This window comes from Mastacembelus armatus, chromosome 12 (assembly GCF_900324485.2).
Source record: "Mastacembelus armatus chromosome 12, fMasArm1.2, whole genome shotgun sequence".
Classification (NCBI taxonomy): domain Eukaryota; kingdom Metazoa; phylum Chordata; class Actinopteri; order Synbranchiformes; family Mastacembelidae; genus Mastacembelus; species Mastacembelus armatus.
In genome coordinates this window covers 20765600-20790252 of record NC_046644.1, presented here as the reverse complement: position 1 = coordinate 20790252, position 24653 = coordinate 20765600, and the positions used below count along the sequence as shown (strand labels likewise).

Sequence of the window (24653 nt, the reverse complement as noted above, 5' to 3'; positions counted from 1 at the left end):
ACCAGAACATGAGCAGTGAAACGATCAGTCAGCAAGCAGATGTTCTGCCAAACACTGTGCTCTTCACTCGGCAGATCTCGTCTTCACCGAGCAGAACCGTTCTCCTGCAGAACAGACTTTTCTACTTGTGTGTACAGACTGTACACACTAAACACCTGAAACCTGAACAGGAGCAGTGAAACTATCAGTCAGTAACCAGATGTGCTCACAGACCAGATGTTACATGTAACTGCAGGTTTCAGCTTCAGGCCATAAACATATAAAACCAATAAAGCTCTTAAACTGTTTTAATTACTTAAACTAATTTATTACAAACAATAGAAGCAGCTGCATCAAACAGTAAAAAGTATTTCAGCCTTGAATTTCTGGAGCAGACGGTAAAAAAAGCAGCAGGCAGACCGCGCTGTGAGGCACATTCTGATTTCATACTGAATCATATCTTTCCTGTTGTTTAAAGACTGTTTGACAGAAAAACGTTTCATGCTCAGGACTGAAGGATCATTCTGGTGCTTTGTGTTTATTTTCTGATTGTGAACAAACTTCCCTGCAGCTCAGTGATTCCCTGAAGCAGCTGTTCACTGTAGTTTTATCAAACAAACCGCAGGAAACTGGACTATTTTCAGTGGCGGATGAATCTGGTCTGTAGTCAGTATCAGTGTGTGTTGCCCTGAGTCAGAATAAACTCGGGTATGTGTTGATGACGACGAAGCAGCAGCTTCTTACCAAAGTAAAATAAGGTTGATCACGTGTCTGGAGGAAGAAGCTCAGAAATCCGAGCGTCCTCAGAGGCAGCATGCCACCTGAGCGACAGGTAAACCACAGCAGCCCTGCAATGCACAGCTGGTACAACTGACAGCACGCTGCTGTGGGAACCAGACCCCCCCCACGTTCACACAGGTTGGGGGTTAGACCCGCCTCAGGATCAAGTCACTGGTTCTGGACTGGTGCATATAAACAGAATATGTCCTGCCACATTTTTTCACTTTGTACAGATTTTTTCATTTTAATATATTTTTTATTGTAAATACTCTGTTCTTTAATTTTCTCTTCTCTTTCCTCTTCTATTGGTTTTTATCTTGTGCCTTACTTTCTGCTGTGACGATGTAAAGTAAAGGTTCTTCTAAAGGGTAATACCACTATTAGTACTACTGTACTACTGCTACTAGTACTACTAGAGCACAGTAAAGTTATACCAGTTCATCCAAACCAGCCATAAATAATACAATAATAAAACATCTGTTTCTGTACGTTTCTTACATTTTTACTGTACTTTCTTCTTCCCCCAGTCTGGTTTTATCAAATGATCGGTCTGTGCTCAGGTCCCTGAGCTGTGATGTTCTGCTGGGACAGTCCAGACTGGGTCAGTACCAAGGACGGACAGTGAGAACAGGAGCCAAGCTGACACGTCCAACGGAGTCGTTTTAAAAAGACTCTGACCTGCTGGTTCTAGTGAACCACGTTCATCTTCTTCAGATGAACGTGCTGTTTGGTGCAGCTGGGTCCACAGAACAGAACCTAAAGCTCTGACCAGAACACGGTGACCCAGAGCAAGTTACCAGCAGTTTCATGTTTCTGAGCCACAGTATATGAAATGGATATGTGGTCACAGAAAACCTCCACAGGCCTCTCATGTGACTAATCCCAAACAGCTCCAGAACTACAGACACTCCCATCAGCCTCAGCGGCGCTTTGTTTCCTGTTATTGTATTAAATATATTGTGTCACAAACAGGAAGCTGCTGGTTTGAAACTACATTTAATATGGAGCCAGACTGAGTCGTAGGAAAATAGATGAAAGTTCTAAAAAAAAAATCTCTGGACTATCAAACTTTTCTTACAAAACATTTTGTAGTTTTCCACAGCCTGCAAATGTAAAGATGTGTCTTCATCACAGGTGCAGATGATGCTCAGCTGCAGAGCTAATGGCACAGTGTGTATTGACAGATGTTCATTTACTGCAGCACATCTGTCCTCAGACAGCAGGAGGCAGCAGAGAACATCTGTCTTGTTACTATTGGAGGAAATTATTAGTCGCCTCTAAATCTCACAAAGAAAAATCAGAAAATGGGACAGAAAAAGGATTTTCCACACAAATGTAAAAACAGATGAACAAAATGTGATCAGCTGCATCAGGTTCTGACCGGAACAGAAGAAACGCAGAAACATCTTCGACCTGGTCTTCACTAATGATCTACCTTCACCTGTCGGCAGCCGCTCCTGATCCCTGCACCTCTCACACCTTCGCCGTCACACGCTGATAAAACTGACTCACAAACAAACATCAACCAACTTGACTAAATGTCACAGTTGCACCACCAGTTTCTGCAGGGCAGAGGTTTTTCCAGCAGCACCTGAACGCAGCATGTATGTGCGGATCAGTCACTGTGAAAGTTCAGTAAACAGATGTTTGGAAATACAGATGTGGTTCATCAGGGAACCTCCTGACATTTATTCAAGTTGGCAGATGGAGACGTCTGGTGCGTCAATCTTCTCTCCCTGACCTTCTTCATCCTCCCCAGTTCCTTCGCTTCTGTCTTCGTCTTCCCGATGTCTCTGCAGCGCCGCCGGCTGCATCTGAGAGAGGAGGGGCCGCAGCGGCTGGGGTCCAACATGGAGCTCGTTGCGTTTGACCAAAGGTGTGACAGGTGGTCGCTGTCCACTCAGGAAGACACGAGCCGCTGATGAAAGCTACCTGTAAGTGAAAACAGACCGGCGTGTGCACGTACAGCAGCTGCCGTGCACGTTAGACTCTGGTGAGGAAGTTGAGGCCGAGCGAGGCCGGGATGGCGAGCGTCTCCAGGCTCAGGGCGGAGGGCGTGTACGGGAAGAGGACGGGGAAGGTGTGTTTGGTGTCCACCAGCAGCTGAGGAGGATCGTTCCTTTCCTGGAGCTGATTCTGGACACAGACACAATTTGGGTTAAACGGACTCAGCGGGTCACATCTGCTCAGCAGCTGCTTCATTATTACGGTTGTTATTGATTAGGTACACGGACTGAACTCTGATTGGCACAGGGTTAACGAGCTGCTGCTCTGGCCAATCACAGACCTGCTCTCTGCTCTTTTAAAGCCCTGCCCTGTTCTCATTACCTGAGTCACGTGACTCTCACCTGGATGTTTCTAATGAAGGACACCGTGACTCTCTCTTCAAACTCGTTCAGAAGAGTGTAGAGGTTCAGGATTTTCACGATCTGCGGGAGACACAGGGGTCAGTGTGAGCTGTGATTGGCCGATGTGTGCTGCGTCAGCTGACGCGTGTGGTGTGAGCTGACCTGCTGCGTGGTCAGGGCGCTGCACAGCGAGCAGATGGCCTCGGCATCCTGGGACGTCTTCTTCTTCACCTGCAGCAGCTGAGCGACCTGAATGATCGGCTCCAGAGTGGCCGCAGCTTTGCTCTGGTACAGGTTGTTGGCCCGGAGCCACTCCTCCATCTGACTGGTGTTGTACCTGCACACACACACACACACACACACACACACGTAAATGTGTGTGAGGACGCTGCTGTCATGTGACCAGACACCTGTGTGACCGTGTCCGTGTGAGATCCGTGTGTGTCTGTGGGCGGGTCAGATACAGCTTCTCCTTTATTATTGGATGTTGGGTATGTGGTTCAAATGATGTTTGTGTGCACCAGGAGCCTGCAGACCACCAGCAGAGTCCTACAGAACTGGGCTCAGGAACAGAGACAGATACTGAGACAGCCTGGGGACAACTCACCTGTAAAGCACCTGGACTAACTGTGCAGGTGGACTGAGGACAAAGGGGGTAACCAGATACCGATCTGACTCAGGCTTTTTCTCTTCACTGCACTTTGGATGAAGCTCAGTGAAAAACTGTGAAAAACTCTGCTGTGTTTACTGTTGACTGTCCAGAGACACAGAAGGACCCAGGACCAGGACCAGGATGTGCCCTTCACGTGTTTGGTCTGTGGCGCACACACACGAAGCGGTGCTGTAAGAATGTGTGCTTACCTGAGCTGCATGCCCGTGCTCCAGGAGCACACGTCTTTGCGCAGCAGCAGGTTGTTGAGGGTGATGGCGTTGATGCAGTGAAACAGCTGTCGCACAACCTGACCCACAATCTCCGGGTCCAGACCGTGGTCCCTCATGATGCTGTGGAACTGGCCCAGCTGCCGGATCAGGGCCTCCAGAGTGTAGCTGGCGGGGCCGTTGGCGTCCGTGTCCATGCTGGACGAGCGGTTCCTGTAGCCCATCGGCTTCACGGTCGCCAGACTGGGGATGCTCTCGCTCTCCAACATGGCCGACACTGGACAAAGAAGACAGACACGGGTCAGGGTCTGACTCAGTCTGATCCTGCAGGGGGGACAAGCTAGAGACTGACCAAACTAATCACTTTCAGTCCATCAGTCCAGTTTCTCATGGACTGCGACAGGATGGACTTTTAGGAGTTCTGTGTTTTTGACATCAGAAACCCTCTGACTGTCGCTGGGTTTCGGCCGCGATCAGTGATCGGAGTTACTGATTTCTAAAACCTGTAATGACCTGCAGACTGTGCTAAAGGCAGCACATCGATCAAACCATGGAACAGACTTTTAGACATCAGTCAGGAGTCTGATGTGTTTTATAAAATCACGCTCTCACCGATCATGGGCTGGATGATGCCTTCTGCCACTTTAATGAGCTGCTGGTAGATCTGGATGGACAAGTCACTCAGCACCTGTCTGTACTCAGCCAGGTCGAAGTTCTTCAGACAGTGTTCGTTCTGTTTGGCCGTGTTCTGCGTCATGAACGCCTGAAAGAGAAGCAACACGACACGTTGGCTCAACAACTTGACCCGCGCGTCCCCACCTGGACGCCGTCCGTCCTCACATCTGCACACTGACCTCGTCACCGCTGTACTGCTTCAGGCAGTGCAGGAGTCGGCTGGTGTTGGCCAGCCAGAACGATATCATCTCGAAGTCATCGTTGTTTTTCTGCAGGAAACAAAAAAACACATCTGTGACTCAAAAAAGTCGCTGCACACCTGAAAGCCCACAGGTGTGTGTGTGTGTGCGGGCAGGACACCGACCTTCAGGACCTTCTTGATGGCGTTGATGGTGGAGGTGAGCAGAGACTCCACCTTCTGGTCGTCGTTGATGTAGTCGGCGTGGCGGATGCACATGAAGAGAATATACGCAGGCAGACAGGGGACGGTGCCCGACACGGCGATGGGCTTCATGTCTGAAAACACACAGAAGAGAACAACAAATATTTCTGCAGACTTGTGTCCAGGTTCTAACCAGTCCATCTGCACCGCTTGTCTGTGAGAGTCCTGCATGAGAGGGAGGAACCAAACGTTTGGAAACATGCAGATTTATCACCGCAGACTGAACTGCAGCAGGACACGATCTGAAACGTGGCGTCAGGGGATCCAGGAGGAAAACCTGCAGCCCAGGGACACTCCACCTCCTGTGGGATTAGAGTCAATGAAATTTCTTTTTACCTCAAGGTTTTGCCCAAACCCTCCCTCTGAACTCATTCTACTATTTTTTCTGACCAGTTTCCTGCAGGACAGAAACATGTTTCCACTTCTTCTCTTTACAGGCAGGTGGCACTGTTTTGTTTGCCCACACACTCACATTGAGCAGGACTTTGTTGAACCAGAAACCTCGGAGTGAAAACCTGGCGGAACTGAAAATCAACAGTTATGTCACTGAGTGCAGTGGAACAGGTTTGACGGAACACAGCTCTGCTCTTCTTCTGCTCAACAAACCAGCTCCTCGTTAATAAACAGAAGGAACAGAGTGTGGGTGGGGGCTGACCTGTGATCAGACTCTTCATTAGCAGGCCTTCGTCCTCCTTGTAGTACTCCAGCATCCCCTCGAAGTCTTTCTCCTTCCTCTGGACGGTCACCTGGCGGCTCAGTTCAGGTCTGGCCCTGCTGGTCTGAGCCGCAGCCTGAGAAGCTGAGACCAACGAAGATGCGTCAGGTTTTATGTCAAACTGCAGCAGCACATTATCGTGTTCCAGCCTCCTGTTACCTTCCAGCTCCTGGACCTTCTTCATGTAGATCCTCAGCTGCTTCTTCAGCTTCCTCTCGTTCTTCTCCAGTTTCTCCACCATCTCCTTCAGGTCCTGCAGAAACACAGAGCAGCATTATAAAAGCTGTGATGTTCGAGCGTGTCAGGTGTGTGTGGGCCAGAGCAGCTCGTTTCCTCACCAGGTTGTCGTTGGTGAGCCGCGTGATCTCCCGCTGGACGCTGTACTCCACCTGGGCCTCAGGAGACAGCGACATGGTGTAGTTCAGTATCTCCTGCTTCTTCTCGATGTCGTCCTTCAGCAGCTCGATCTGAGTGTGCAGAGCCTCCAGCTCGTCTTTGTGCTGCCGGGCCTGAGTCTGCAGCTGGGCTTCCAGCAGCCTGAGGGACCAGGACCAGCACGTTACTCACCGACAGCGTTCATGTTTGTGGTTTGTGGGGGAAAGCTGTGCACTCTCAGGTAATGACTGTTTCAGGGTTAGGAACCAGGACAAAGATGAGAGAAAGCAGGAGCAGCAGCAGAAGAAGTGAGCAAACAGAGACCTGGCCACTTGTTTGAGCCCCTGGTAAGCCAAACCCAGCTCTCCATCTTCATTCAGACGGCACCAGTCCTGGTGGTTACTGGTGTCCAGTCCAGAGCACAGCGAGGCAGGCAGAGGGAAAAGACAGCAGAGGCAGAAACAGCTGAAATGTTAGTGGCAGCAGAGAGAACAGATGCAATTTGCACTTCGTCAGTTTCACACAGAGCAGCAGCAAAACGTCTACAACACAGCACCAAAGCTTCCTGACCAGAACCTGTTGTCATGGTAACATCCATCAGGGCCAAAACAAACTGAACGAATTTAAACTGGCGGCGGGTCGGCACCAGGCACACCAACACCAACACAAACACAAAAACTTACTTCTTGGCCTCACACAGGCCGTGATAAGATCGGACGGCCTCCTCCGTGTCCACCGTCTCCTGGCTGCTGTTCATGTCGGGGACGGGGAGACTCTCCTGCAGAAACACAACACAATAAACAACAAGAGTGAAGAGGCAGCTGTGATGACGCCTGGAAACGAGCTTCAGCGTGTATTCAGGTGTGAACTCACGACGAGCGCGCTCTTCTCGTTCTTCTCGTGCAGCTGGGCTGTGCTGACTATCTGAGTCCTCAGAATAATGACTTCCTCCTTTCGGGCGTCCAGCTCCTCATTGGCTGCCTTCAGCTGACCGAGCAGCAGGTTGTAGCTGTCCTGCAGCTCATTGGACGAGCTGTTCTGAGCCGCCCGGTCCGCGATGGTCTTCCTCAGCTCGTTCAGGTCATTCTTCAGTTTCTTGTTCTCTGACTCCAGTTCCTGTCTCTGCAGGGGGACGTTCAGGGTTTAGGATCCAGATCGTGCCCCAAACATTAAAACCAGAGCAGCCTGAGTGAGTGTTTGACACTTTAGGCTTCAGGCCACACTCACTTTAACAATTTCAGATCTCACCTTCAGCTGCTGTCGCCGCCTGGTTCACCAACTGTTTGATCCTCCCTCGGCCTGAACCCTGAGCAGCAGCTCGTGCGTGTTGTGTGTCGGTGTTGATGTGCGTTAATAAAGTATAAGGGAGGAACTTTTTCGTACCTTGAGGTTGTTGTAGGCCAGATCTGCCATCTCCTGGTCGGATGTGGAACTGCGCGGCTCAGAGTTCTTCAGGAGAAAAAGATCAATCAAACCGATTAACAAAGTGAACAAATTTAAATGAGACCATCTTCAAAATGAGCCTGAAATAAAATCCATCACTGTTCGCCCTGATCACAAACGCACCCTGCGCTTGGTGAGCTCCTCCATCTTGTCCAAGTTGATCTGCAGCCGCTTCCTCTCCTGCTCCAGCTCTCGCACTCGTTTCTGCAGCTTCATGAACAGACTGATGTCCATCGCGGCCTTCTCCACGCCCATCTCCTGCAAGTCCAGCAGCAGCACATCAGACTCAGATTCGTCCACTAATATCAACTCAGCCCTGACGCACGGTGCTGCTGATGTCCACGCACAGGAAACTTTATTTTACTCTGATCAAACGACTTCATATATGTGAAGGCTGAGATTTACCGATCTGTCAGTGTTAAGTCCATATTTCCAGCAGACCTCGTATTTTTCCTGTGTAAAGAGTTTTGTCTGCTCTCACACACTCACCTCCACCAGCTGGATGGAGTCCTCCGTGTCCCCAACCTCGGACGTGGAGATGGACGGATAGTTAGAGTCCGACTCCAGGCTGCTCTGATTGGACGGGTTCCTCCTGTGGCCTGGCTGGAACTGGAGGATGATGGGAGCAGACCGTGAGCCTGACATTAAGGGGGGAGGAAAAGCTATAAGCAGGAAGAACAGCGAGGAGGCACTCACCTTGTTCAGGGACATCTCCTCCTTCAGGTTGTCGTATCTCTGCTCCAGCCTGGAAAACTCTTTGAGCAGGTTCTGGTAACGCTGCCTCTCTCCATCCAGCTCCTTCTGCAGAGACCCTTCCTTCTTGGACACAGGGCCGTCAACCTCTGAAACACATTGGACGAAGAACAGGTTCAGTGACGGGCTGCAATCACTGCTGACCACAGCAGCTCTGGCAGTTCCCTCTGGATGTGATTCACTGTCGCTGCTGAGAGAGCAGGACTGTGGACTTGTTAGTGTCCAGACCCCTTTTCTGCTGGTCTGCAGGTCTAATGAATGCTCGTCCTTGTGCGTCTGTGGTAAAACCTAAGAGCCCAAACTGTGGAGCACTGGCAGTCCTGACAGAAGGAGCAGAGTAGTGTCCAGGACTCACCTTCAGTGCCCTTTGACTGCTGCACAATCCTTTGGTTCAGTTCCTCCTTTTCACTCTTCAGCAGAGAGTTTTCTGTCTCCAGCTCCTGGACCCTCTGCAGGCAGAGACACAACAGGGACAAAGAGCTGAGGCGCCGTAGGACTTTGCTATGACCGTTTACACAGATTTCACAGTTAATCAGCTTTTTCTCATGTTTGTCTTTACGAACTCTGCTGTGGTTCCTGACAGAACGGTTCTGCGTCTCATTCTTTTCTGCAGCTGCTGTTTAAAAGCAGAAGCTGCTCGCGTTAGTGTATTTTGAACAAGAGGAAAACCTTTTTCTGCGTGATGTGATGGTTACACTGCCGTCCCACCTCCTTCTGAACGTTTCACTAGTAATTTAAAGCTCCAAGCGACGGAGCAGCTCCTCAGGTCCTCACTGTCAGTCTTTAACTTGTTTATCTAAGTTTTACATGTTTGCTTCACTGTGCGTATAAACAGTTCTGTAAATGTTCTGTTTATTCTTATTGTTGATAACTGAACCAAATGCCTTCAGCTCACAAACTTTGCAGCTCAGCCAGTTCGTCAGTCTGACGACAGGACACTGGTTTATTTCGCAGCAGAACACAAACGGCAGTAAGAGGATCAGGCTCCGCAGAGACGTTTGTGCAGCTCACCTGTGTCAGGCTCAGCTTCTCGGTGCCGTGCTCCTCCTCCAGCCTCTTCCTCTCTGCATGCGCCTCCTGCAGCTCCTCTCTCAGCCTCTCCAGCTCGTCCTGCAGCGACGTCAGCTGACCTCCGTCGCGCCGCTGACTCCGGACCTGATCCAGCTCCTTCTGCAGCTTGTTCAGCTCCGAGCCCAGACTGGTGTTCACCGTCACCAGCTGCTCGTTCTGAGATTTGTACTCTTTGGACTGAAACAGGTGAAACAGCTTTCAGGTGAGAACAAGCAAAACACGTCCAACTCTGAGAGTAGTACCGTGAGTACGAGTCCAGTTTAGGTAGGAGGAGCAGTAACAGTAGTGGACTGTGTCTGTCAGAAAACTGAAACCAGTGCTCAGGATCATTTTTACTAACATATATTTTCCAGCATTTTAATCATTAGAAATGAATGAATTGTCTCCATGAGGAGTTTTCTGTCCTGACCAGTAGTACTTAAAGTATTAGTACTTGTACCTGTGTATTTGCAGTATATATATGGACTTCAGTGTATACCTGCTCATCCATCTTCCTCTGCAGCTGGACGATCTTGTTCTCCATGCCCGTGTTGAGTTTCTTCAGGTGTTGTGCGGATCGAGCCTCGATCTTCAGCTGCTTGAGCTGTCGTTTAGCGTGCAGGCACCTGTACGCGCACTGGAGGATGATGGCGGCGGCGCGCGCCCGTCTGAACTTCTTCCTCTGCAGCCAGCCGCGCACGCTCTTCTGGATGATCATGGCCTTGTGATGCAGCAGGAACTGCAGAGGAAAGTCACAGTGAGCGGTGCTCATCACATTCAACCTTAAACTGGAAACGCTCTGTTCCCAGTTCACTCGTCCCGACACAAATCAACCTGTTCTGTGGACGATCCTACGCTCAGAGCTGAGGTGTGTTCCTACCTCCCAGTAAATCCTGCGTGTGAACATTCCCCGGGCGTAGGCCTGGATGGTGACGACAGCCTGCCTCACCCTCAGATACGCCCGCCGGTCTCTCACCATGCGGTACTGTTTCTGACAGATGAGGGCGGCCCGCGTCATACGCAGGTACTCGGCGTACCTGGAGGAAAGGGAAGCAGCGACTGGTCAGCTGATGCACCTGAGACCATCAGGATCTGTCCCCACCTCCACACCCAGGACTCCACCTGAACACGCGTTTTTAAATTAAGGCCTAAACCTTCTGTTTGTCTTGGCCTTTCATCAAACCTGTGTGTTAATTTATTTACTGTGTCCAGCCCACATCGACCTATAAGAGTCACAGTTACAGTCGGGAAACAGTTTCCAGATTCTGAGCCAGAATCTATAAATAAAATCACAAAACATTCAAACACAATTGGTTTTCAGAACCACCCAACTTTAGCCCATTTTTTCTACTTTGGATTCTTGGGTCCTGTTTGTAACACGTCCAACCCACGAGTGTGAATACGACCTCACCTGCGGGCCAGGTAACCCCGGCCGTATCTCTGCAGAGTGATGGCAGACTTGCGGATCTTGCGATATCGAACTCTCTGCAGCCAACCTCGAACCGTCTTCTGGATCTTGATGCAGGCGGCGCGGAACTTATCGGTGCGCAGCTTCTCCAGGTACGCCACCTGACCCGCCCGGAAGAAGATCTTCGTCTTACCGAACTGGAACATGTCCGGCTCCTGGGACACAGGAAAAACAAACGATTACTATGGCTGCTGGTTATGATTTGTTAAAAATGAGGATAAAACAGATCAGTGACCTGGAAATACAAATGTGAAGACACAGGACTTAAGAACTCCACACGTCACCTGTAGGAAGTTATTGTACTGAAAACAGACCAAGGTTTTCACGTTGAGTTCGTCATGTCAACAGTTTGACGCTGTACAAGTTAAAGCATGAGAGACACTGAGCTGAACTACAGACACTGCAGCCCTGTCACCTGACAAGGGAAGGTGGTCATGTGACCAGGTTGGGTTGGGTAACATGCCTGTTTGATTGGCAGGAACAGACTTTAAAAGGTAAACGTTTGGTCACGTGTCGATCAAAGTCTGAGACCCAAACCCAGACCCACCTGTGCTGCCGTAAAGACTCACCTTAATCAGAGTCTCCAGCAGGTTCTTACACACCAGCTTCTTATCTGCTGACGTCATATCCGACTTCTTCATCAACACTCGGTACCTGCTGAAGAAATCTGGGTACGTCCACCTGCAAACAGAAGCTTTTTCCTATAAACTGCATTTCCTTGCAGGACTGACAAAGATGTGTCTGCACACAAAACAGATGCCTGGTGTGTCATTAACTGTGTAGCTGCTGCATCAGAACCACAACTGAAGCTTTTTTGGTGTTTACACGTCACGCTCAGACCCAGATTATTAGATTTCTCTAATGGAGGTCGGAGCTGCTGCTGCTGAAACACTGTCTGAACAACCAAATGAGCCCAGTCATGTCTGTGCTGTGACATGGATTTGAGTCCTGTCTCTCCACATCAGAGCCGAGAGCTGGACTCACCGGGACGGGTATCCAGCTGCGCTGATCCGGATGGTCTCCAGAACTCCACACGCTCTGAGCTGCTGCACCGCTCGCCGTGAGTCAAACCTGGAACAACACGCAGGAAACTGTGGTGAGACCATCGCTGTCTGGTTTACAGCTGAGCCTCATCTGTGTCCTGGTCCAGACCCGGCAGGACCTGCACTGTGAAGGCTTCTGTTCCCTCAGTCTGACTAACACATGTGACCGGGACTCCTCATTTCATTTAGAAACCACGTCAGCAGGTCACAGCACGAAGCCCTGCTGCCGTCTGGAGGAAACAAAGGAGCGTCTGTGAAGAGCTCACACTGGCCTTCACAAAAACTCTCCCTGACTCAAACACACAACCAGCAGCTGCAACAACCAACTTCGACCCCAGAAACGCCCTGCAGAGGACAGCTGACTCACGAGAAGGCCTCCTTGTAGTCGTTGGGCTTGATGCAGCGGACGTAATGAGGCGTGGTGGCGTTCAGAGTCTCCATGAGCAGATGAAGAGAACTGCGAAACTGAACAAACAGAAAGACGTGAGCAGCAGCACAAACACGCCGTTATCTCTGAGACGTGACAGGCTGCAGCGCTGACCTGCAGTCCCACCGTCTTCCTGTGCTCTTTGTTCGGAGCTTTGGGAACCGTCTTCGCCGGACGGACGTTCACTCTGGCCGTCTTCAGGGGCGGGGCCTCGTCTTTCTCATGGAACAGATCCGCTATGAGCTGAAACTGACAGGACAGGCGGCCATGTTCAATCATAACAAATACAAATCTATAACAAGACGCTGTGAAGTCAAAGAATTAACTCCAATCTGGTTTAGTGAAACCTGAGCAGCGTCAGAGGACTCTGACCATTTCCCCTCAGAAATGTCATTTTGTTATCACTGTTGTTTTAACCACAGCTGCTGATCATCTAATCAGTGACCTCTGCTCTCCAGCTCTTTGGTTTTTACAGTTTTTAGATCTCCAGTAGTTTGGGTCAAAGGTCAGTAAACACCATCTCTTCCTGTTCAGCAGCCTGTGCTGCCTGCAGAAGAAGAAGTTCACGGCACATCTGGACGCTGTGTTAACATGGGACAGCTGCCGAGCTGCAGGAGCTTTTACCTGGGCCAACCCTTCATCGCATCGATAAATGAGCTCCTGTCTGACCTCTGACCTTCACACTCTGCTGTGGGAGGTCACACTCAGGCCCTAACCGCCCCCCAAGTGCTGGTTCTTACCTCGCTGGCCTTCAGGATGTTGATCTGCTCCTCGTACACCGTGTCTCTGTTCTTCTCCAGGAAGCCTTCACACTGATACTCCACCTGTCCGACCACAGCCGTCACAAACACATTGTTCAGGATTTTAGGTTTTTCCCCTTGACAACAGAAGAAACACTGTCTATTCCTTGTAGGGACTCAGTCCTGAGGAAGAACCAGTGTCTGGAGCTGACAGAACAGAACAGCGGAACCAAGAAAACCTGCACTCACCTTGTCTGCGAAGTGAATGACGATGAAGGAGATGTTGGACATGCGAGGTTTCTGGAAGTGAGCGCTGCTGCTGTGCTTCTGGTAGAGCTTCTGGGCCCAGTTCTGATCTGTCCCCTTCGGCACCTGAAACCCAACAGATTAAAAACATCTGCAGGTGGAAATAACACACGATAATAAGAGATTTATCTCCGCAGAGAGACCACAACAGTCACTGCTGCTGAAAAGACGAGCAAACGGAGACGCTTGTGTGTGAGGATCAGACCGACCTTACACTCCTCGTCCAGCAGGTCCAGGATGCCGAGCCGAGCCTCGATCAGGTCGATACAGGGCTGGTTGTCGTAGAAGTCGATGAGAGTCCAGGGGATCTGCTCCTTCATGTACTCCTCCTGCTCCAACTTAAACACATGCTGCAGACACACAGTCACAGTCAGCCCATGTTAAACCAGAAACTACTGTATTATTAGATTAAGCACAAACGCAGGCTCACAGAGTTGAACTGCTGCTGAAGCTTCTCGTTGGCGTAGTTGATGCAGAACTGCTCAAAGCTGTTCACCTCAAACGTCTCAAACCTGCAGACACAAGAAGAGACCGTCACAGCTGTGCACCCCCATCATCTGTCCACCGCAGAACCCCCACGGGACACGACCCTCACACTGAATGCAAGGAAAACCCGCCGTCACCTGTGGTCGACCTGCTGCAGAAAGAAAGACCTGAGGTGTGGCAGGTTCTTCCCACACGTCATTATGTTTGGATACATGCTTCACCGAGGACCACGGTCAGCCCAGGACCTTCGGTCTAAAGTGCAGCAATTACAGCAATAAAACCTGATCTGAGCTTCAAAGTACATCAAGAAGGGACACGACTCAGACACGTTTGATAAACAGGAATAAACTGCTGCTCCACCCAAACCACGACTTTACCTCGATAAACATTTCGTATTAACGTTTGTATGTTTGACATGTTTGGATTCTGTTCACGCCTCATCAGACACACTGTTGGCAGGGCGAGCCCAGACCCTGCACAGACAAACTCCGCTGGCAGCTGTAGAAATATGATCAGGTTATCTGGAAGGAACATTATTTATAGAAACAGAGACTGGTGCGTACCCGTAGATGTCCAAGACCCCGATGAAGGAGTGCTGCTTGGACGAAGTGTGCAGGGCCACGTTGATGTGCTCCACGATCCAGTCGAACATGCGGGCGTAGATGTGCTTGGCGAGCGCGTCACGGGCGTTGATGGCTTGTTTGCTGGACATCTTCTTCACGTACGTTTCCGAGGCGGTGGTCAGCTTCCTGTGGCAGAGCCAGTGCTCCATCTGCTGCGGCTCCACGCCCAGCAGCCTGCAGAAGTGTTTCAGGTGGAGGTCGTCCTTCTGCAACACACACAGCAACTCTGTTACACGACCCGCTCGCACGTTGACGTCACGACTGTGTAACCACGGCGACATACCGCGATACGACAGGACTCGCCGTCCCTCTCGCCGCAGATCTCGATGTTCCCCAAGTGAAGGATGGAGGCGATTACTTTGAAAATGTTGCTCTGGCTGCTCTCCTTGATCCCTGCAAGTCACAGACAAACTGAGCACGTTTCTCCTGTGGGCCTGAGCTCAGGGTGGAGGGAACCTCACTAGAATCTGGTGAGAACCTGGTCAGAACCTGGTCAGAACCTTTACCACTTAGGCTACAGGTCTATATGGGGCCAACAGGAGCCTCAGTCACATCAGTCTGGTTTCTGGTCTGACTGTGGTTCATGTGCAGTACTGTGCTGTACTGTGGTACTGTGCTGTACTGTGTAGTACTGTTATACTGTGTTGTACTGTGTAATACTGTGGTACTGTGTGGTACTGTATAGTACTGTGTAGTATTGTGCTGTACTGTGATACTATGTGGTAATGTGTAGTACTGTGTTATACCACACTGTACTGTGTTGTACCATATAGTACTTTGTGGTACTGTGTAGTACAGTGCAATACTGTGTAGTACAATGAAGTACTGTGTAGTATAAGTGCAATACTGTGTAGTACAACGAAGTACTGTGTAGTACAGTGCAATACTGTGTAGTACAATAAAGTACTCTGTAGTACAGCGTATTACTGTGTAGTACTGTGCAGTACAATAAAGTACTGTAGTACAATGAAGTACTGTGTAGTACTGCATAGTACAGTGTATTACTGTGTAGTACAGTGCAATACTGTGTAGTACTGTTGTACTGTGCAGTACAATTAAGTACTGTGTAGTACTTAGTACAGTGTATTACAGCACAATACTGAGTAGTACTGTGTATCACAATGTAGTACTGTGTAGTACTGCACAATACTGTGTAGTACTATGTGGTACAATGAAGTACTGTGTATTACTGTGTTGTACTCGTAGTACTGTGTCTTCCTGTGTTGCACTGTGTAGTAATGTGTGGTAATGTGCAGTACTGCGCAGTACTGTGCAGTACTGTGTATTACTGTGTTGCACTGTGCAGTACTGTGACTTACTGCACTGTACTGTGTAGTACTGTGTAATACTATGTAGTACTGCATAAACACTGCCTGTAAATACTGAGTGTCTGTTTTCAGTGATCAAACTCCAGAGACTCGAATGAACCTGTGACAAAGTGACTTAAATTCAAACTCGTGTCCACAGCTGAGACGAAGGGAGTCCGTCCTCACCCAGCAGCGTGAAGGCCTCCCTGGTCTTTCTGAAGTCTTCGGCGTCATTCACACCCTCGATGAAGATGTTCTCCCCTAAAGACGTGTAGGTGAAATCTTCTGCACTAGCTGGAAAATAAAAACAAACGTTCAGGAGAATTTACAGGTTTTTAAGCAAATACAACACAAACACGGCAGGAGGGGCCTGAATACCAGCTCCGACTACACTGGACTCACACAGGCTGAGGTCTGTGAACATTGGCAAACTGGCCGAGGCGCAGAGCTGGTAGAAGATGTGGTAATTCCTCTCGTCCTCGGCCTGTGACACAAACAGCGACGTTAGAATCACGCCTGTGAAATATTCGTCACAACACAGAGACACACCCACATCGCCCCCACCTGAAAAACGACCCGCGACTTCTCCAGCAGATACGTTCGCATGTTGGCCCCGATGATGTGGTAGTTCCTGCTGAACCCGATCTGGATGTATTTCCCAAAGCGACTGCTGTTGTCATTGCGAGTGGTCTTTGCGTTTCCGAAGGCCTGGTGGTCAGAACGCAGCCGAACGTTAACGCTAGAACAGAATCGGCCTGAAATGCTCATGTTTAAAAAACTGCTCCCCAGGTTTTCAGTTTCTTTTTTACAGTTTAGGGTTAGAGGTGAGAGGAATATGAGCTGAGTTCAGATCTGATCCCATCTGACCAAACTACAAGCTGCTGGAGGCCTGGTCCCTGAGTCCCAGGCTGCACCAAAGCAGTTTCAGAGGTTACTGCTCCCAGTGTTTATGCTAAGCTAACAGATTCTCTAAATCAGTGAACTCCACTGACCTCCATGATGGGACTGGACGCCATCACTTTCTCCTCCACGTTACTGTCGTTGCTCGACCCGCCCACAGTGGCAAAGAACCGCATGGCGTATTTTGCAGAAACCGTCTTTCCCGCTCCCGATTCTCCGCTGACGATGATGGACTGATTCCTCTCGTCTCTGCAGGACAGAGGGCAGCGTTTGTGAGACGACGGCGTGTTTCAGTAGTAACCACAGTAACTAAATACAGAATTTTATAAACCACCTTTCAGAGACAACAGCAAGCTATACAGAGCTTCTCACCATTAATATTATTATTTTCATTACAAATTAAAATCTGGATGTGCAGATATTTCTCCGGCAGACAGGCTGTGACACACTCTGCCCAGCTGCATCATGGGAAATGTAGGATCTCGACCCATACCAAAACCATTTATACAATTAGTGAAGTGCCAGCCTGAATCTCCTGGGCCCAGTGTAAACTGGTCTGCACTGTGTGTCCGTGACGGCCTGATGGCAAACCATCACTGACAGAGTCCGGACCGACCTGGCCATCTGCTTGTACGCTTCCTCAGCCACAGCGAATATATGAGGGTCCATGTCCCCCATGTTCTGACCGCTGTAGGTGTTGATGACTTCCTCTCCATAAATCTGCAGTTGCTCGTACGGGTTGATGGCCACCAGCACGATGCCTGAACACAGAGCGCACATACGTCAGCGTTAGAGAAGCTATGTGGTGTTTACAGCACACGGCACAAGGAAACAGGAAATATAACCTCATCTAGAAAAAAATGTGATGAATAAGATATACTACTAAATCAATAAATTAAGAAAAAGGAAAGTTTCAGCTCAGCTCAACAAAAGAAGGGACGACTCAGCCTGGGAACCAGAAAATACTGACCGCAGTATGTGTAGATGTAGTTGGACTCCAGAAAGCGGACCCGCAGGTTGTGCAGGACCGCCGGTTCGTGCAGGTAACTGAGGGCCGTGAGGTCGTTCTCCCCCACCAGGATGTCGGGGTTACGCAGGAAAGGGAGGGGGTTGCTCTTCGGACCGATGACATACTCCAGAGGCTGGAAAGGCACCAGAGTCAATACCACCCAAACACAACCAACGCACCACACACACAACCACAGAGCTCCACCTGAAGGGTGGGTCATGTGACTTCCTGTTTCCTGGTTTTAGTCAGTGTCGACATGAACCAGAACTAAACCCAACGATGATGATGATCTCCAGGTGTGGGTCAGATGTTTATGACTCCTGATTAAAACCGACTGAAGAGAAACAACAATGAAACACGTCACACCTGCAGCATCATGACAGCAGGTCAAGCTAACGTCACTGTAGCTCAGGTGAACACGCAGGAAACACAGGAAAGAAAAAGGTGTTAAATACCGTCTCATCTTCCAGTTTCAGGTGAAGAACGGGCTCTCCTTCCCTGTAGTCTCTGGTGATCTCTGCGGCCTTCCACACATCCTCAGGGTCCGGGATCCAGACCCGGGTGAACTGAAACAAACACAGCAGCAGCAGAAAGGATCAGAGGCACCTTCCTGTTCCCTGACTTTCAAACACTTTCACTGGAGTTACAGTTTACTCTCATTCTTGTATATGGAGACAGCTTAGCTTGACCAATAAGGCTGGTTCTGGTTCTGATTAAGAAGGAGGGAGAAACCCCTGGGTCACAGGGGAAGAACAGCTTCAGCTGGACCTGAGTGAAGCTCAGAGTCTGCAAAGCTCCTGCACTGACTCGCATCTGATGCTGCATCATGTCAACTAACATCAGCGGCTTCACGTGACGGAGCTGAGGAAAATAACGTTCACACAAAAAACCGACACATCGTCTTCATCACACCTGAGCACAGGTGGAGCACCGACGTGACGTCAGCGGCTTTAATGCAAATCTGCTTCACTGAAGCCAGAACTGTGTTTACATAGAAACACACAGTCTCCCTGGGAATCACCACAGGTCCCCAGGCACACACACCTCTACCTGTTCTAGCTCACCTGAAACACACGTCAATCAACTGACCAATAACACAAATAACACAATCCTGCTGTGACTCAGAGCCTCGGTGTCTTATGTTTCAACAATCAATGTGTAGTGTGTGTGAATCCAGAACCTGGTTCACGATTTGGACCAAACTGTTCCTGAATCTATGCATCAGACTTTTATATTCATCAGTGGCAAACAGGAGAAGAACAGGGGACAGAGTCTGTGTGACTGGACCAGCACACACAGGGTTAATCACAGGTAACCACTGACAGACAGGAAGTCCCCTCTGCTCAGGAACCAGAGCTGCAGTGTGAACACGCAGACACATCTGTCCAGCTGCTGAAACTGAAAACAGGTTTCACATCAGAGAAACCTCAACCCAGAACTAACGACACGTCCTGCTGTCCTCGCTCTTTGTCCCAAAAACCTCCACGTCAGCTGACTCCCTAAACACAGGCCAGACGAACCTGTTCAAAGGCCCCGAGGCAACAAAACCAGTATTCCCAGCACTGACCAGTATTTCCACACTGAATTCCTGCCAGGCCCTGCTGTGTCTGGTGATTTGGTTAAACCCAAATCTGCAACTGTGCTGCTGCCGTCATCACCAGGTCGCATTGTGCCAACGCCGATTTGTTCTACTGGTTAAAGGAAGTTCAATTAAAGTCAATAAGAAGATGCACCGCAGGTGCAGGTCCTGAGTCTACAGGACCGGATCCAGACTGGGTCTGGACCAGGCCCAACACTGATCGGATGCGCTGTGTTTGGTGCTGCTCTGCTGCTGTATGTGCAACACGCAGTGCAATAGTTGGACCAGAACACAAACAGATTCACTTCACGTTTAAGGGACAGGACAAATCAAGAACTCATGGGGTGATAATTTAACAGGGTCTCATTCACACCTCAATGCAAGAACTTTAATTAGAACATTAACTAGAACATTAACTATGTGTCTGTACCGTCACGTCTGTTGTGTTTTATCTGGGACACTGCCTGAAACTGTCCAATGGCTGAGCAGGTTGTCTGTGTACGTACACACACACACACACAAAGCCCACCATACATGCTCACTGAGCCAATTGTTCGGGGGCTGTGGTGGAGACTCGGGGGGTGGAGCTGGTAGTTTCCCAGGTTTTACTGGGATTAATGTGGAGAAGTGAACGACCACAGTCCGGCTTCTAAAGGGAGTTCATCAGAAAACGCAGCATCACAACAGTGTGGTGGATGTTTGGGTGAGGAAAAGGCTGCGGTCACCCAGAGGTCACCCAGAGGTCACCCAGAGGTCACCCAGAGGTCCACCCTGCTGCCTGTTTCCACAGAGACAGTTCCTGAATCAGGATTTATTCAGCAGCAGCTGGACTCAGTCCAGTCTTATGGAAGTTCCCTGATTTGTGCTGTTGTGAGAAAGAATAAAGCTGAGCTGCAGTAGTTGTGTACTGTGTGTACTGTGTACACTGCAGTAGTTGTGTACTGTGTGTACTGTGTACACTGCAGTAGTTGTGTACTGTGTGTACTGTGTACACTGCAGTAGTTGTGTATTGTGCTGTATTGTTCAAGTGTGTATCCAGGCTCAGTGTGAATTCTCCTCAGAGACGACTCCCAGGACTCTGGACTGGAAATCCCAGAGATCACTGCTGCTTGTTTGCTTCTTCTCCAAAGTTACAGTGTAAAACAGAAACACCTGGTCCTGCACAGGAGGGTCTTCACTGCAGCATTAGAGAACCTGCCTGCGGCGTTAGAGAACCTGCCTGCGGCGTTAGAGAACCTGCCTGCGGCGTTAGAGAACCTGCCTGCGGCGTTAGAGAACATTAGAGAATATGTTCATGGTGTAAAACCTGCAGCAGCATTTATTATTTTAAGTCATGACGTCGTATCAAACAGGCTGAACTCATCACAGTCACTGAGCACAGAGCAGATGGTGCCGTCCCCCCAAAAAAACAGCTCTGGATTAATTAGTCTCCCAGCAGGTGATGAGGATTTAACTGGCCCTACTTAATGATGTGGACTACTGAGTCCAGGATGAGGATTATAGAGCTGCTGTCACATTCATAACGTTTGAAACACAACCATGAAGATGATCTCATTCCTAAAGTTTCTGTTCACTGGGACCAAAACACACAACACGGACCAAGACCAGCTCCCACAGCGGTCCATCTTTTCCTTGTTACCTGGACTGACAGGACACCTCTGCTATAGTAACTGCAGGACTGAGAAAGAACATCGAGGCCAGAATACCCTCCCCGTTCTGTTTTCTGGGTTCTGGTTCTTTTGGTCGGGCAAAACAGGAAATGTAAAAAATTATAATGTGCATTTTTCTATGAAATATAATAATAATTGAAATAAGTGGTAGTTGAAGTGTTTAGGTGAGAGACAGGTGTGCACACCTGTGGACGGGGGTTTGCAGCTGTTAATGGGAACAATTTAGTGAACCTGCTTCTAATTACCAAGAGAGGAAGTTACTTCCTGCCTCATTTGTGAACGTGCCACCGTGTTGTGAGTCCTGGAGACAGAAGTCGTTTGTGCAGTTTTTTTTCCTGATCCATGTTCTGGGTCTTCCTGCTCTGGGTTTGCCAGTTTAAATGAATTCAATATTTAAAAAATGTTCCCTTAACAGCCCGCTGCCTGAAGTGTCAGGTGAGGCAAAGGTAAAGCTACGGTCCAGTGAACTGAGCAGACCGACTCGTCTGAGCACAAAGGAGGAAAATGCTGTGAAGTTATTCAAAGACTGAGGTGTGTCTGGATTCCTCGTTTACAGCGGGGCGACTCTAATCCTGCACACAAAAGGAACAAACAGCCGCACATAATTCTGTCTGAGTCTCCAACAGTTTATCACCTGGAGGTTTGACATGACAAAGGACAGAAGGCAAAACAGACATGATGTTGTAATTAAATAATCTCCCAGATCTGTGCCTCGTTTCCTCGGGATTTATTGAAATGTCATAAAACAGTGAAACGTCACTCATGATTTTAAATGTCTTGTCATGTCACGTTTCAGGAGCATCAACCAGTCAAAGTCCAGACTAACTCCTGATGCTGACTATGAATCAGTGCTGTCCCGTAAATATAAAACCTGAAGCCCGGCCAGAACCACTGGTCTCGGCCTAGTTTCTGTCTGGTCTCCTCCTGGTCTCCTCCTCTCCGACATGTTGGACTGTGAGACTCCAGACTCAGCGATCGGGACGTTTCATGACTGGGCGAGACGAGTAAATGGGTCGGGCTCATGTTCCGTCCCGACAAACACAGAGACGTGAGTCCACAAGTCGTCTGTGTCTCGATGAACCAAACCATCAGATTTTCACCAGCTGAATACACCCACAGGAAGCAACAGGTCAGTGAACACAACACACTGCTCACCTGATGTCACAGTGATGTCATCAGGTGACCACACACCTGAGTTCATTTACTACAAACACACATAGATTAAAAACCAAGTCTGGAAAGATGTGACAGCAGCATGAACAGAGAACCTGCCCAGAACATGAACACAGCACCTGCATTTACCTGGGACTGTTTAGGACACCTGGGCGACTTAATCGGCTTAAGAGAAGCACAGGTGGAGACCTGACTTTCTGCCCACACACTGGGACCTACATTTCCCACAGTGCACCTGGGCCGACCCTGCAGTCACCTGGTTACCTTGATGACGTCACTGTATTCAAATCAGGCTGAGCTCACAGTTTCAAATGTACTGATGTAATGAGAGTATGTGTCAAAGTTTTTACATTTTGGAAACTAGTCCTGAAGTTTGAGGCATGTTGGAGTCTAATTATTAGTCTAATGATTGATTATTAATAATCAGTGATTCATTAATTAGTGCGGGTGAATCACAGGTGAAGTGCGGCCTGTCTGATGCACACGGTTAAATTCAGATCCGTGTCTTTGCTTCCAAATTAGTTCAAATTATGCAAATCAGGTCGAAACTGTCTTTGATCCGTCTCACACCGTGTCACTAATAAATAACAACAACAAACAACAAAACATTCTGCGGGTCCCGCCCCGGCCTCACCTGTCCTCTCAGGCTGGACCTGAACTCCGTTCAAAAATCTGCACATTCACAACGACCCGTCTCTTCTGAGCTACGTCCTTAAAAAACAATGAACAAAAGACATGTCCCGGCCCTGGTGTCACATCCGGCTCAGACTCGATCCACCAGAACCCTAAAATATCGGTATCATTTCAACCTCAGCGGACTCCGGCTCTACTGCGGCCGCCGCCTGGAGTCGTTACCTGCGAGGAACAGGTGCCTCGGCGCTGACAGTTTCAGTAAAACAACACAAAGTCTGGGTCCGGTGGACCTGAATCGGTATTGGGTCTGTTGGGCCGAAACCGGGCAGCGTCTTTGGCCGAACAGGTAAATGAGCGTGAACAGGAACTCACCTTTGTGTACAGCTCGTTCACGGACATTTCCAGCTCGGTTCCCGCTGTGTGCGCGCAAACTACCGCCTAGTGTCCATCCAGAACCTCCCGCGGTCCTGTCATCCGCAGCTTTGTTGCTCGGAACCAGCTCAACAGGTAGTCCGCATGTGCCCGGCGGAAGTAGCAGGTGTCCGGTGGAGTTTCGGTCACTTTGCTCGGTATCGCTTCAGCTTCCTGTTCTCGACAGGTGTTCTTCCGATCCTGCGCCCACCTGGTTCCAGGCCTGACGCACAGCTGAAGTTAAAACGCGTCAAAATGGCGCAGAAACGAAGAAAAACCGCAGACTGCAGCACTTCCTGACAGCGGGAGAATCCACAGGCTGACTGGCCGCTTCCTGGACCACAGCCAGGTTTGTACTGTACTCAGACACTGCACGGGTTCTCAACATGAGGCCCGGCACCCCACGCAGGGCCGCCGGTCAAACCAGACAGGGGCCCGGAGATAAAAATAAAATCTAATCACGAATGTGTCATCAGGCCACAAACACAAGAACAGGACTCAGAAAAACTAGTTTCTCTGAGCTGTATATCCAGTCCTCTCAGCCAAATGTAATTGAAGTAGTACTACATAAAGAGTACTAACAGCAGTGTTACTGCATTTTAACTGAGTAGTGTGATTCTGCAGAAACACTCCGGCTGTCACTGCTGTAGTAAAGTCAACATTATTTTAACTACAGGTCTCCAGTAAAATGTTCATTATAAGGAAATAAAGCAGATATCCCCAGGTACAATGAGTATTTTTAGCAAAGTATTTGGTACTATATAGTACTATATAGTATTTGGAGTATATGTCACAGACCAAGTTATTGTTAGAGATGAACAGGATCCAGATCAAATCTGCTGTTTTTACATTAATGCACTGGAATAAACTGAATAAAAACTGTTGATAATGATATTTGACATTTTGCTCCAGTAGCATGTCAAATACAGGACCTGCCTGAAGTCCAGGACCTGCCTGAAGTCCAGGCCTCCTCGTCCTCATGCTGACGGTTTTGTGAACAAGAGTCCACAGAGATCGGCTGGTCCCACAGCCTGACCACTACAGGTGATAGAAAAGAGCTTTACCTTGGAGTAGGGGTTGTAGTTGCTGCTCATCCTCACAGGCAGGCAGCTTTCCTGTTCATACTGCAGTCGATCGCCTGGAACTGACTGTGGGAAGCAGCTTCTCTCAGACCTGTCTGAGCAGAACTATTATTTTGACATCAGTAATGAGTCCACTCCCAGACCGCTCCTTTAGCTGGAATGAGCTGTTTACCTGGCCGGTCCGCCCAGCACAGGCATCACCGCCCTGCTGCAGTGCACGCTGGGTCTGCAGGACGGCGTTGGCACACCGAGAAACTCAAAACCTCCTGGGTGGGTGGTGGTCAGATGTTCAAGAAAAGAAGAGTCATCAGATTTGTGTAGAGAAAACATTAGTCCCACACTCACACTATTAAAGAG

At 49.2% G+C, this 24653-nt stretch overlaps 1 protein-coding gene across 2 annotated transcripts; it reads right to left on the bottom strand.

The window, feature by feature from the left end:
- Nucleotides 1–269: 269 nt before the first annotated feature.
- On the bottom strand, nucleotides 270–24408 carry myo5b (myosin VB). 2 transcript variants are annotated; one of them, XM_026297897.1, is made up of 39 exons: nucleotides 24279–24408; nucleotides 18204–18314; nucleotides 17710–17881; nucleotides 17356–17500; nucleotides 16832–16988; nucleotides 16404–16547; nucleotides 16242–16323; nucleotides 16026–16133; nucleotides 14816–14925; nucleotides 14473–14738; nucleotides 13854–13935; nucleotides 13633–13773; nucleotides 13367–13489; nucleotides 13118–13201; nucleotides 12492–12626; nucleotides 12318–12415; nucleotides 11892–11978; nucleotides 11477–11588; nucleotides 10851–11062; nucleotides 10320–10476; nucleotides 9939–10178; nucleotides 9401–9637; nucleotides 8745–8838; nucleotides 8333–8478; nucleotides 8126–8245; nucleotides 7760–7894; nucleotides 7577–7642; nucleotides 7067–7315; nucleotides 6877–6971; nucleotides 6157–6355; nucleotides 5978–6071; nucleotides 5759–5902; nucleotides 5026–5177; nucleotides 4841–4930; nucleotides 4599–4749; nucleotides 3969–4263; nucleotides 3270–3444; nucleotides 3108–3188; nucleotides 270–2895 (listed from the first exon to the last, which is right to left on the bottom strand). In XM_026297897.1, the coding sequence occupies exons 1-39, from the start codon at nucleotides 24306–24308 to the stop codon at nucleotides 2743–2745; spliced, it is 5472 nt and encodes a 1823-aa protein (XP_026153682.1). In that variant the 5' UTR covers nucleotides 24309–24408; the 3' UTR covers nucleotides 270–2742. The 2 variants fall into 2 exon arrangements, with proteins under 2 accessions (XP_026153682.1, XP_026153683.1); XM_026297898.1 differs by lacking the exon at nucleotides 24279–24408 and adding an exon at nucleotides 23176–23521.
- Between the last annotated feature and the right edge of the window lie 245 nt (nucleotides 24409–24653).